Genomic DNA, 13,985 nt, shown 5'->3' with positions numbered 1-13,985 from the left:
TCCAGGCTCTGCTGTCCATGGACTTGCCAGGCAAGAGTACTGGAGTGGGTTGCCATTGCCTTCTCCAGGTGAACTATAATTCATTGGTAGCTTTGTATAAATGCTGAATCCAAGACAGAATGGAGAACTAGTGGGAATAGTAAGGTTTCAGATCATGGATAATTTAGTGCATTTTCTTTCATCAGTAACTAAAGATCTTGAGGTGAAAACAGAGAAAATGGTTCTGTATCATGGAGGGCACCAGTCCATATATACTGAAGATTTCTTTATTTCTGACCATTTCTTTACAATCATGCACCCAAGGATAACATCAACATGTACATCACAAGTATATTCAGAAAATTACATTCAGTATTCTTATGCTATTTAACCCATGTCATTGAAAGTCCCATCATTTTCCAGAGTCTACATTTCCCCCTACAATCTTGAACTTCCACTGGATCATCTTTTCTTTGCCCATTCACATTGAGCTGATGTCTGAAACTGTAGATTTTCATGTTATGAAGTACACAGGTCCTAGATTTCTAAGTGCCCAGAAGAAAGCTTTTCATACAGGGAACCACCTAGGCAGGGGTACTATAGCTGTATATAATGGGCTCCACATGATGACATAAGTCATCACCATTGTGAGGACAGGGACTTAGGAAAATCCTGATGATCCTGGGCTGGCCTAAGTCTCTCAGAATCTCTAACAGCTGAGTCCGAAGGTGAGCAAGTCTGCCTTCCAGGGGGACACCCTGAGGGCTGTAACTCTCCTGAGGGGCAGGATACCACTCCTGACTTAAACAGGACAGCCCAGCGGTGTGTCGCAGCATCTTCTCCATGACAGCCATGGAGAGAAGATTCCCACATAGGCTGAAGGAACTGAGCTGGGAGCAGCGGCTCAGGGATGGCAGGATGGCCTCAAACTGGGAGTCCATGATCCCACACTGGTCTAAGTACAGTTCCTGGATGGTGGCTGAAACTTTCTCCAGCAGAACTTGGAGCAGTTCAGGACTAAAATCAGTCATGGTGACACCAATCATTTCCAGGCTTTTTAGCTGACAGATGTTCGGGTACTGGGACAAGTGGATCAAGTCTGATTCCGTAAGTTGGCATTTAGTTATTGAGAGGTTGTGCAAGGTGGTCTTCAGGCACCTAGGGAGACACCAAACAGTTAGTTCTTGGAAACTGGGTGCCAGGTGGCTACATGGTGGTGTGATATTCAGTTGCTAAGCTGAGTCTGACCCTTGGTGACACCATGGACTGTAGCCCACAAGGCTCTTCTGTCCATGGCATTTCCCAGGCAAGAATACTGGAGTGGGTTGCTGTTTCCTTCTCCAGGGTACCTTCCTGACCCAGGAATCCAATCCGAGTCTCTTGTGTCTCCTGCACTGGAAGGTGGGTTCTTTACTACTAGTGCCACCTGGGAAGCCCCATGGTGGCTATATGTGAGAGGCAAATGGTTTCTTCAGGGCAAGAGTTAAGTCCGACCATCTGATGGGGGTCAATACACTGATTGCCCAGTCTCAATCTAGGCTCAGTCCTGTCACCTGCACTATGTGACTGAGTCAATTCATAGAATCTTGAAAGTTCTCTCCCTCATCCATCAAGCAGAATACAACATACTCCACTTCCTTATGAGGATGAATGAGTATAATGGAATGCACTAGAACATGCTCAGAGGAGAGCCTGACACAGAGCCTCAATCAAAGGTGGTCGTCACTGAATTTTATTTCTAGGTGAATGAAATAAAAAATTATTTCACCTAGGGATTCCTTCAGTCCAACTTTGGGCTCCAGATGCCTATATCTTTGACCAGGTGTGGATCTAGAGAGAAATTCATAAAGAATAAACTTACCCAAGATTCTACAACATAAAATGTGATGCCAGGCTAATGGGCTGACTTACATTCTTGGATCATCTACAAATTTTCCATCACTTTTTATTATCTATTTTGCTTAGCTGGATTAACATAATCTCTAGAATCATAATTTTCCCTTATATTAATTACCTTGTCTGGAGCACAAAAAAAACAAGATATACAGACAGATAGTTTAAGACAAGCTCATTGTGGCCACAATCCTGGTGAGCATAGAGCTTCTCTTCAGAAATGCTCTGCTCTGATGTGATTCCCCCACAGAGTCCCCTTTATTTCCTCTATTTTGAAGTCATTTGAACATAAACACCTTTGCTGAACGAAGAAATTACAAACCCTCCAGGGCCAGATCCAAACATCCCAGTCAATAATCTGTACCTTCACAGCAAGGTGTCCCTTTCAAGAGCCACTATAACAGTTTAGCATGCAATCTTTATTTCCGTGGTCATGGGACACCACCCTTCAGGTGACAGTGACTTTGACATTCTAATGTTATGTTCAGTGTTACCCAGACAGTGGTGCACACTCACCTGAGCATCTGGTCCAGGCAGCCTTCAAGAAAGGAGGGAGAGTCCAGATGAAGATCCCGGAGGTGGCCCAGCCTCAGGAACTGGGAGGTAATTTGCACAATGTGATCCTGCTCGTGCTTCCTAAAGGCAGATACATGGATAGGGAAGAGAACGAGTCTTTGCAGATTACTCATGCGGCCCAGGAAAGGAGCAAATGTGGCCAGGGTGGACAGATGCCAGGTGCAATTCACCTGCACCTCCTGGATACAGTCCAGCTGCACCAAGCTCAGGACCTTCACAATATTTTCCATTGACATCGAAAAGATCTTCAGCTTCTTACAGCACAGATGTATGGAAGCTTTTCTCTGCTCCACCCACTGGAGAAGGTAGGTAAGGAAGTTATTCAGGGTCCTTTTTTTCAGGGAAAGTTCTGTGAAAACCCTCAATGGCGCCAAGTGCTGCTTTGTTATCGAGCTGGGTTCAATCACTGGTGCTCTTCCTGAGCTTGTGCCTCCACGATTGTTGGCTCCAGACCACATGCTCCAGAATTTATGATCAGTGTCCCGCAAATCTAGCACCCGCAGTTTGCACCTCCTATAGAGAAAAAGGAGATTGGTAGAGATGCATTAAAATCCACCCAGAAAGAAAAAATAGCCACAAAAATTAAGCTCACACTGCTCTCTTCTGCTGTAACTTCAGATTACTGATGTCACCTGCTGTCTTGCCCTCTTCACTTTCTGACTCACTTTCTTCCATCTTGCTTCATTTCTTGTCCTTTCTGAATCTTCACTTCTAGTAACTTTAAGGATCACTAGCAGAAGTACATGATATTTCAGGCTCCTGTTCATTACAAGCACCCTTATGCTTCCAGAGGAATTTCCTTTAGTGAGACAAGCCTTCTTCATTTCCATCTTCAGAACCCTCTGGTCCATCCCTTGCCACCCACATTCCCTCACCCCAGCTGTCTTCTCTGGGACACCCAGGATTTTACCAGGTTCCCCAAGTCAGGCTCACCTTGAGGGAACCTTCTGGGCAAGGAGGATGTCAAGTGCTTCCAGCACTGCTTGTAGGGGCCCCACATGAGGCAGGTCAATTAGGGCCCCCAGAGGCAGGCGGACAAAGGGCCAGGCTTGCACCATGGCCTTCAGGGTCTCAATGTGTCGCCTTTGGAATGCTTCCACGAAGAGGGATGGGAAGAGCTCCATGGGTAGAAACTCAAGAGCAGAAATGACTGAGTCCTTATCCCTGAGCAGGCTTGTTCTTGCAAGGTCCAGGAGTCTGGGTGGGGTTGGGACATTCATCCTGACTCTTCGCCAAAAGGAATCCTGTGGAAAATGCCAATCAACAAAGCACCCATTTCAGGGCAAATGTGAGCACACCATAGACTGTCTCCCAACCCTTTAGAAGAAGCTAGTCAGGTCCAAGATCTATGCACTGCCAAGGGTGGAAGCCTTTCAGTTGTTCCTTTTGATCCTGTGGGTTCATTGGGCACAAAGCTGTAGCTTTTTCCCTACTGATTTCAGTAACAAGCATCTCAACCACTAGCACATTCAGATACATCCACTTCTTTCATGTCTCACTGAGAAGTGGTTACCAAGGGCCTGAAAGTTGACTCCAAACTTTATTTGGGGAAGACTTCCAGATGATCATTTAGTCTAAGGGAAGAAGACTGTCATGTGGAGCAACACAGCCTCCATCTTGTTACTGCAGTTACAGCGAATAGTAAATTTGAAAAAATGCTCCTACATGAATGTCAGGTGTACACACAAAAAAGTATTTTGCATTTCAAAAAATAAATTTACAGATATTTTCATTAGAAATATCATCATGGTAAAGCTATCTGAAAATGGTATTGCTACAGCATGAATCAAAATATTTGGGATTCAGGGTAAATACAATTAGAGGCACAATGAAAACCTGAAATATTATCATCTAAAGAGAAATAATTTAAAAAAAAAAACATAAAACCTCTCTGTGTCATTTTGAGTTCCATGCCACCCTCAAGGTCAGCTAAAGATGTCAGAACAGTCCTGACAGTAACTTACCACTGTGATGTGGTTGGTGTGGTGCTCAGACCATAGGCCCTGGGAGGACTCAGCCAGTGACTCAGGAGTCAGAAGATTCTGCATCCTTTCTTGAGAGGCTGAGACTTTTACAGGTCTTTCTAATCTCATCATCCCTCTGTCCAACTACTAACAAAATCAGAAAAGGTGTGCCTGATTAGATTATAGAATGTCCATTGTATTGGTTTTGATTGGATCTTCATTTTTCTCCACATTAGGTGACTGAATCAGATATACATTCAGAAAACAGAATAATGATCAGAGAATCAAGAACTCACACATGGATTCACTCCACAAACATTGGTTGATATGCACCAATATGGACAGTTATATCCCTGGGTTTGGTCATGGAACAATTTATTGGTTCCTAACATTGAACAAGAAAGAAAATAACTTGAAACCAACTTTGTTGGGGGAACTATGGCCCAGTCAAAATTATCAGAATGTCCTAGAATTAACACAGCTTCATGAAAACAGTCCAGATATTCCCCAAAGATACAAAAATAATAAAAAAGTGTCCCTGTATCAGTTTGTCACTCAGGCGTTATGTAGGAAACATAGAAGATTGTGAGCCTTTACAGGCAAAAAAGGAAGAGCTTTGGGGAATATGTTTAGTTTTAGCCTTAAGCCAAGCCTTCTCTCAAGGTGCACAGGTCAAAATCTCAGTGAGATGTAAGAGTGGATCAGAAGAGTTTGGAACTGGGTATTCCTAAAGGGACCTTGTGAATGATCCCAATAGTGTAAAATACATGGCTTTTTCTCCTTTATTTTAAGAAAAAGGAAGATTTAAAGATGCTATTCTGGGTGATATTTTGAAATGAAAATATGGTGGTTCCCAGGAGACAGTGCCATCTTGGAGGGTGTTTCCTCCCAGAAATTTAGGATCAGTCCAGCAAACAACATTAAAAGATGTAATCTAATTACTTTATGATAAATTTAAATTAAAAAATAAAAAATAAAAGATGTACTCTAATATGTGAGAAGAGGGAGAGGTGGAGTCCTGGGATCAGACACTTCCAAGACTGACAGTTACTAATGGTGGGCACTGTGGACTCTTCGGGAGCATGGCACCAGAGGAAAATAAATGTGGGTCACTGGAAAATAACACTGTCACCCAGGGGCAGGTGCTATTAGAAGAGGTTAAGATTTTTTTTTCACTGAGGACAGCTTCCAGATGGCTAGCAGCTTGAACCATTTTCCAGCGGTCATGGAAGCCAAGCTATAATCTTATTGGCCCCCCTTTTTTAAAATTTAAATTTATTTATTTTAATTGGAGGCCAATTACTTTACAGTATTGTATTGGTTCTGCCACACATCAACATGAATCTGCACTTTTTATAAGTGTATTTAGACAGTTACTATTTCTTCAAACTTAGCTAAGTTCAATACAGATTCTGGTCAAGGTGACTCCATTAGGTACTGAAAGAAAATTGTGTTTATGTGCTCATTAAGATCAATACTTTTCTGGGAACTTCCCTGGTGGTCCCAAGGTCAAGAATCTGGTGTTTCAAGTTGTGCCACAATCAGGGATGACTCCCACCCAAGGCTGCATCACACAGAGTTTATTTTGAATATAACAGCACCCATAAAAGGAAAACCCAGCTTAAAAAATTTTCCTTGCCTCTCTCCCACCCCATTTATTTGATGCCCAAACTATTCTTGTACACCTCTGGCCACATTAGTGATGACTGTCTGAAAGTTGTTCACTCCTTCGGTCACTTTCCTGAAGAGTCCATTCACCATGTTTCTTCTATGGGTTTGAATGCCCTTTGCATAAAACATGGTTAAATTGGATTCTACTCAATAGACATATTAAATCCCAGGCCATCAATAAATACTTACAATCGAGTGAGATTACTAACAATGATAATCATAAACATCTCTGATTTTGAACACAAACTGGGGAGCAACCGTGTGGGCACTTTATATTCATCACTTAAGATAACCTTCAGAGAAAACCTAAACCTAACTCATATTTTCCCCATTTGTAGGCAGCTGAACCAAGGTCACTGTCAAGTAGGGGAATCTTCCCATCTCCCTGCAGAGAATACTTAGCTGACAGTATCAAAAGGACCACTGTCTCCTCCAGAGCTGACAGGAAACCTGAATGTTAGAAAGAACTGTCTGAGAGACTTCATGTAATGTTAGTAGAAATTTTGAAATTTCAAAGTCTAAGGTTGGGATGATTCTATGGGATCAAAGCTTCTATGAGATCTAAAAAGAACATTGTTTTAAAGGCTCACCTTTCATCCCCTTGCAGTCTAGCACCTTCAGTTCAATGATAGATAAAAGGGACTTTAAATCTAATTAATAAATGCCCGTGAGCCTCTGAAGAATAGGGAATTCTCTTATACTGTTGGTGGGAATGCAAATTGTGCAGCCACCAGGGAAAACAGTATGGAAGCTCCTCATAAAACTAAAAATGGAATTCTCATATGATCCATCAACCCCACTCCTGGGCATATACCCAGAAGAAAAAATTGTAATTCAAAAACATAGGTGCTCTCCTGTGTTCATATCAGCATCATTTAAAATATCCAAGACATAGAAACAACCTAAATGTCCATTGACAGAAGAATGGATAAGGAAGATGTGATATTACTGAGCCATTAAAAAGAATAAACTATTGCTGGTTGCAGTAATGAAGATGAACTTAGAGATTATCATACTAATGAAGTAAGTAAAAAAATGAAAGACAAATACCCTATGTTATCACATATATATGGAGTCAAAAATATGACACAAATGAACCCACCTATGAAAATGAAACAGAGTAAAATGCACAGAGAGCAGACTTGTGGTGGCCAGTGGGGACGGGTATGGGGAAGAGAAGGTTTGGATTGGCAGATTCAAACTGTCATATATAGTTGTTGTTGTTCAGTCACTCAGTTGTGTCCGAATCTTTGCAACCTCATGGACTGCAGCCCTCCAGGCCTCCCTGTCCTTCACCATCTCCCAGAGCTTGCTCAAACTCACGTCCATTGAGTCAGTAATGCTACCCAACCATCTCATCCTGTGTCGTCCCCTTCTCCTCCTGACTTCAATCTTTCTCAGCATCAGGCTCTTTATCAATGAGTCAGCTCTTCACATCAGGTGGCCAAAGTATTGGAGCTTTATCTTCAGCATCAGTTTTTCCAACGAATATTTAGGGCTGATTTCCTTTAGGATTGACTGATTTGATCTTCTTGCTGCCCAAGGGACTCTCAAGAGTCTTCCCCAGCACCACAGTTTGATGGCATCAGTTCTTCAGCACTCAACCTTTTTATGGTCCAACTCTCACATCCATACACGACTACTGAAAAAACCATAGCTTTGACTATACAGATCTTTGTAGGCAAAGTAATGTCTCTGCTTTTTAATATGCTATCTAGGTTTATCATAGATTCTTCCAAGGAACGTGGGTGCTAAGTTGCTACAGTTGTATCTGACTCTTTGCAACCCCATGAACTCTAGCCTGGCAGGCTCCTCTGTCAATGGGATTCTAAAGGCAAGAATACTGGAGTGGGTTGCCATGCCCTCCTCCTGGGCTTCCAAGGAACAAGCGTCTTTTAATTTAATGGCTGCAGTCACCACCTTCAGGATACATAAGCAACAAGATTCTACTGTGCAGCAAAAGAAAGTATATTCAGTATCCTGTTGTAAAGCATAATGGAAAAGAATATGCAAAATAATGTGTATATATATATATGTAAAACTGAGTCAGTTTGCTATACAGTAGAAATTAAACACAACACTGTAAATCAACTATATTTAAATTAAATCTTTAAAAAAGAAACTAATTATATAAAGAAGCATCTTGAGCTGATATAGAAATCTACAACAATGGACAAACTCCAAGTTGGTCATTCTCAGATATGTAGGAATCTCAGGGATATTTAGAAGAACCTTTGCTCTTGAGCAGTAAGCTGCTAGGAAATTTTGCCAAAAATGAAAATCAGTGATTGACACAGGTGTAAGTGGTAAAGGCAAATTTAATTCAGAACTATGACAATAGAGGAAAATATTTCTCATCGTGTAAATGGACTTCATCCACAATTCAGCAGATACAGGTAGCAATTTAAGCCAAGAAGCACTATGCTTGCTGCCTCATAAGTTGCTGAGAGGAAGCATTAAACCTGGGTGGTATTCTGGTTGTGAAAGTGAAAGTCACTTAGTCATGTCCTACTCTCTGAGACTACATGGACTATACAGTCCATGGAATTTTCTAGGCCAGAATACTGGAGTGGGTAGCCTATCCCTTCTCCAGTGGATCTTCCCAGCCCAGGAATCGAACCAGGGTCTCCCACATTGCACGCGAATTCTTTACCAACTGAGCTATGAGGGAAGCCCATTCTGGTTGTACCAGTCTAATAGATTTCTTATTGCAGACAGCTCAGCATGATCAGATACCAAGAGTGGGCAGTGAGGAATTTCGACCAGATTTTGTTTGTTTGTTTGTTTGTTTGTTTAGCAACACTGAGTCTTGGTTACTGCAAAGGCTTTTCTTTTAGCTGTGGTGAGTGGGGGCTACTATTCAGCTGCAGGACGCAGATTTCTGATTGCAGAGACTTTTCTTGTTAAGTTCGGGCTCTAGGGCATGCTGGCTTCAGTAGTTGCAGCATGAGGGCTTACTAATTGCCTCTCCTGGAAAAGGCTCAACAGTTGTCGCTTAGTTGCCCCATGGCATGGGGTACCTTTATGGACCAGGGATTAAACTCATGTTTCCTGCATTGCCAGACAGAGTCACCAAGGAAGCCTCTAGATCACATTTTTGAGGTGATCAGATATCAAGGGTAAATATTCTCCCTGAACTGCCTTAGAATTCTAGTTCAAACTTGATTTTAGAGCAAAGTTCACAGACACTTGTAGAGGAAGTTTCAGGAATCTGAATAAATTTTGGTGAAACAGAATATTTTCAGTTGAGGAGCCCATGCTAGGCGGATGATGCAAACACTAATGTAGTGAAGCGTGTGGCCAACTTGGGAATAGGTGAAGGTCACTGATGCTGGGCAGAGAAGGCACAGGCAGGTCACACGGGATGTGGAATGAAGAGAGGAGCCTTTGAAAGATTTCCATGATCTGATTAATGCTCTCTCACTCTCTGCAGTTGTAGCATGGAGATGATATTTTCTATGGACAAAGGAGCAGGAAAACAGAGAAGGAAGAGAATGCAACCTGCACCCTGGCTTGGAAAGAACAGTCTTATTGGGCACTCACAGAAGTGGACAGTCACAGGAGTCTCCATAGCAGTGGTAGTTTACAGGAGCCTTGGGTGTAGGTGTAGGGGAAACAAAGAGAAGAGGATGCTCATTGAAGTGTCGATTGGTCCTTTATGGTAATGGGTTGCTATGAACTAAATGTGTGTTCTCCATGTCCTACTTCCTATACATGCCCCTCCACACCCCACAAACTCATATCTGGAAGGCTTAACCCCAAAGGTAATGTATAATGGGATTTGGACATTGGCCTTTAGGCTGTAACTAGTTTTGAATTAGATGGTGAAGGTGAAGCCCTAAGATAGGTTTGGTGCCCTTCGAAGTAAATGAAGTGACCTGTGCCCCCCTTATTCTACCACCATGTGGCAAAACTAGGAACCTGGATCCCTCCACAACCAGACTGTGCTACCTCCTTGATCTTAGGCTTCCAGCCTCCAGAACTATAAGAAATAAACTTTCCTAATTGAAGCCACCCAGTCTATGATATTCTGTTTTGTTTTCATAGATTAAGTCAACTAAGGTGTAATGTATGGGGCAGAAACACTGTACAGAAGGCATAAAGTATTTGGAGACTCATGTTTTTGTGTGTGTTTTTTTGTTTGTTTTTGGACAACTCACAAAACACAATAAGAAGTGATGCTATCCATAGCAGCTCAAAGGAAAACACTTTATAATGTAATCTATTCTTGTAATCAATCTATGAATGACTTTATAATATAATCTATTCTTACATAAAATTTCCTATGAATAAAAGAATCATTCTTTCATTCATTATTTCAACTTATGTCTTACAAATTCTTCATTATATTCCAGAGGTTTCACTGGATCTATATGGGGTTTGGGAAGTGAAGATTACATGAGCTCCACTCTTGCTGAATTGAAATCTGTCTCATGGAGTTAATGGAAACTGGTAACTAACAGAAATCCTTGAGTTTGTTTCACAGAGAAGCAGAGAATGAAACAGCTTGGTTAAAGACTTCCGCTTTGTGCAAGAGCCAGTGACCAAAACCACCCCAAAGAAAAACAAATGCAAGAAGGAAAAGCAGTTGTCTGAGGAGGTTTGGCAGTTAGTTGAGGAAAGAAGAGAAGAAAAAGGCAAGGGAGAAAGGGAAAGGTATGCACAACTGAATGCAGAGTTCCAGAGAACAGAAAAGAGATAAGAAAGCCTTCTTAAAAGAAATATGCAAAGAAATAGAGGGAAACAATAGAATGGGAAAGACTAGAGCTCTCTTCAAGAAAATTGGAGGTGTCAAGGGAATATTTCATGCAAGGATGAGCATGATAAAAGACAGAATGGTAAGGACCTAACAGAAGCAGAAGAGATTAAGAAGAGATGGCAAGAATGCACACAAGAACTACGCAAAAAAAGGTCTTAATGACCCAGGTTACCACAAATGGTATGGTCACTTAGACCTGGAAATCCTGGAGTGTGAAGTCAAGTGGGCCATATGAAGAATAACAACAAACAATGCAGGTGGAGGTGATGGGAGTTACAGCTGAGCTATCTAAAGTCCTAAAAGGTTATGCTGTTAAAGGGCTGCACTCAATATGCCAGCAAATGTGGAAAACTCAGCAGAGGCCATAGGATGGGAAAAGGTCAGGTTTCATTCCAGTCCTAATGAAGGGCAATGCCAAAGAATGTTCAAACTACCTCATTAATACAATCACACTCTTTTCACATGCTAGCAAGGTAATGTTCAAAATCCTTCAAGTTATGCTTCAACAGTACTTGAACTTCCAGATGTATATATAAGCTGGATTTTGAAGAATCAGAGGAATCAGAGATCAAATTGCCAACATTCATTGGATCATGGAGAAAGCAAGAGAGTTTCAGGAAAAAAGTCTTCTGCTGGTTCCAAATTGGGAGACGAGTATATCAAGGCTGTTTATTGCCACCCTGCTTATTTAACTTATATACAGAATACATCATGTGAAATGCCAGGCTGGATGAAGCACAAGTTGGAATCAAGATTGCCAGGGGAAATATCAATAACCTCAAATATGCAGGTAACACCACTATTATGGCAGAAAGTGAAGAAGAACTATAGAGCCTCTTGATGAAAGTGAAAAGGGGAGAGTGAAAAAGATGGCTTAAAACTCAACATTCAAAAAACAAAGATCATGGCATCTGGTCCCATCCCTTCATGGCAAATAGATGGGTAAATAATGGAAACAGTGAGAGACTTTAATTTCTTGGGCTCCAAAATCATTGCAGATGGTGACTGCAGCCATGAAATTAAAAGATGCTTGCTCCTTGGAGGAAAAGCTATGACAAACATAGACAGCATATTAAAAAGCAGACACATTATTTTGCCAACAAAGGCCTGTCTAGTCAAAGCTATGGTTTTTCCAGTAGTAATGTATGGATGTGAGATTTGGACCATAAAGAAAGCTGAGTGCCAAAGAATTGGTGCTTTTGAACTGTGGTGTTGGAGAAGACTCTTGAGAGTCCCTTGGACTGCAAGGAGATAAAACTAGTCAATCCTAAAGGATATCAGTCCTGAATATTCATTTGAAGGACTGATGCTGAAGCTGAAACTCCAGTACTTTGGCCATCTGATTCAAAAAACTGACTCATTTGAAAATACCCTGATGTGGGAAAGATTGAAGACAGGAGAAGGTGACAACAGAGGATGAGATGGTTGGATGGCATCACTGACTCGATGGACATGAGTTTGAGCAAGCTCCGGGCATTGGTGATGGACAGGGAAGCCTGGTGTGCTGCAGTCCATGGGTTCACAAACAGTCAGACACTACTGAGTGACTGACTGAACCGAACTGAACTCTGCTTCATTGTCTGTACTAAAGCTTTTGATTGTGTGGATCACAACAAATTATGGAAAATTCTGAAAGAGATAGTACCAGACTACCTTACCTGTCTTCTGAGAAATCTGTATGTGGGTTTAGAACCAACAGCTAGAATCTAACATGGAAAAACTAACTGGTTGAAAATTGGGAAAGGAGCTTGGTAAGTCTGCATATTGTCACCCTGCCTATTTAACTGCTTTGATGAGTTTAATCATGTGAAACGTCAGGCTGGATGAGTCACAAGCTAGAATCAGGATTTCCAGGAGAAATATCAACAACCTCAGTTATACAGATGATACCACTCTAATAACAGAAATTGAGGAGGAAAAACAGATTCTCTTGATGAAGGTGAAAGAGGAGAGTGAAGAAACTGGCTTGAAACTCAACATTAAAAAACATAAGATTATTCCATCTTGTCCCATCACTTCATGGTGAATAGAAGAGCAAAAAGTGGAAGAGGTGACAGATTTTATTTTCTTGGACTTCAAAATCACTGTGGACATTGGCTGCAGCCATGAAGACATTTGCTCCTTAAAAGGAAAGCTATGACAAACCTAGACAGAGTATTAAAAAGCAAATATATCACTTTGCTGACAGTGATTCATACAAAGCTATGGTTGATCAGCCCAGTGATGTGACTCAGCAGCTTCTCCATGATGGCCATAGAGAGGACATTCCCACACAGACTGAAGGTCCTGAGCTGGGAATAGCAGCTCAGGACAGGCAGGATGGACTCAAGCTGGGACTCTGTGATCCCACACTGCTCTAAGTTCAGTTCCTGGAGGGTGGCTGCAACTTGCTCCAGAAGAATGCGGAGGATCTCAGGACTAAAGTCAGTCATGGTGACCCCACTCAGATCCAGGCCTTTGAGCTGACGGATGTTCAGGCACTGGGACAGGTGGGTCAGGTCTGATCCTGTAAGCTGGCAGTTAGTTATTGCCAGGTGATCCAAGAGGGTCCTCAGAAATCTGGGGGAAAAAAGAAGCAATTATGTCTGAGAAAGCAGGGTAGCAGCTGAGCTAAAGTTGTCAGATAGCTGATTTACACAAAGACAAGGTCCTACTAACTGCATCAGTACCCAGAATGACTATTCTCCTTTTAGCTGACGTTTCATCTCTGCATCACCAGCAAACCACCTGCAGCTTTGTATGATCTCTGGTCATGCTTCACTACCATCCTCTCAGAATCATGCCTATCTTAAATATTAACTAACTTAACTGGAGCAAAAGATAACATTTTAGGGACTAGTCATTTGAGACAAGCTCATTGTGTTCAGACCTCTTCTTTCTGTCTCTCTCCCTCACTTTCTTTTTTTCTGGCTGTACCACATATGCCACTTATGCAACCTTACTTCCCCTACCAGGGATCAAACCTGAGTATTCAACACTGAAAGAGCAGAGTCCTAACCACTGGACCATCAGGGAAATCCCAGACCATCTTTTTGAAACTGCTCAAGTCTGAGGTGGTTTTCCTTCCTTAATGCCCTCTTCACCTACCTATTTTAATAAGTTATCTGACATAGTTTTCCCTTTCTAAGGAGGAACACATGCCC

The 13,985-nt window shown here is 41.9% G+C and overlaps 1 protein-coding gene across 1 annotated transcript; it reads right to left on the bottom strand.

Moving 5' to 3' along the window:
• Nucleotides 1-563: 563 nt before the first annotated feature.
• LOC138415844 (PRAME family member 8-like) lies at nucleotides 564-3,572 on the bottom strand. The gene is made up of 3 exons (XM_069544388.1): nucleotides 3,382-3,572; nucleotides 2,389-2,961; nucleotides 564-1,137 (listed from the first exon to the last, which is right to left on the bottom strand). The coding sequence occupies exons 1-3, from the start codon at nucleotides 3,570-3,572 to the stop codon at nucleotides 564-566; spliced, it is 1,338 nt and encodes a 445-aa protein (XP_069400489.1).
• Nucleotides 3,573-13,985: the final 10,413 nt, after the last annotated feature.

Source organism: Ovis canadensis, chromosome 12 (assembly GCF_042477335.2).
Source record: "Ovis canadensis isolate MfBH-ARS-UI-01 breed Bighorn chromosome 12, ARS-UI_OviCan_v2, whole genome shotgun sequence".
Lineage (NCBI taxonomy): Eukaryota > Metazoa > Chordata > Mammalia > Artiodactyla > Bovidae > Ovis > Ovis canadensis.
This window is presented reverse-complemented; position numbering and strand designations above follow the sequence as displayed.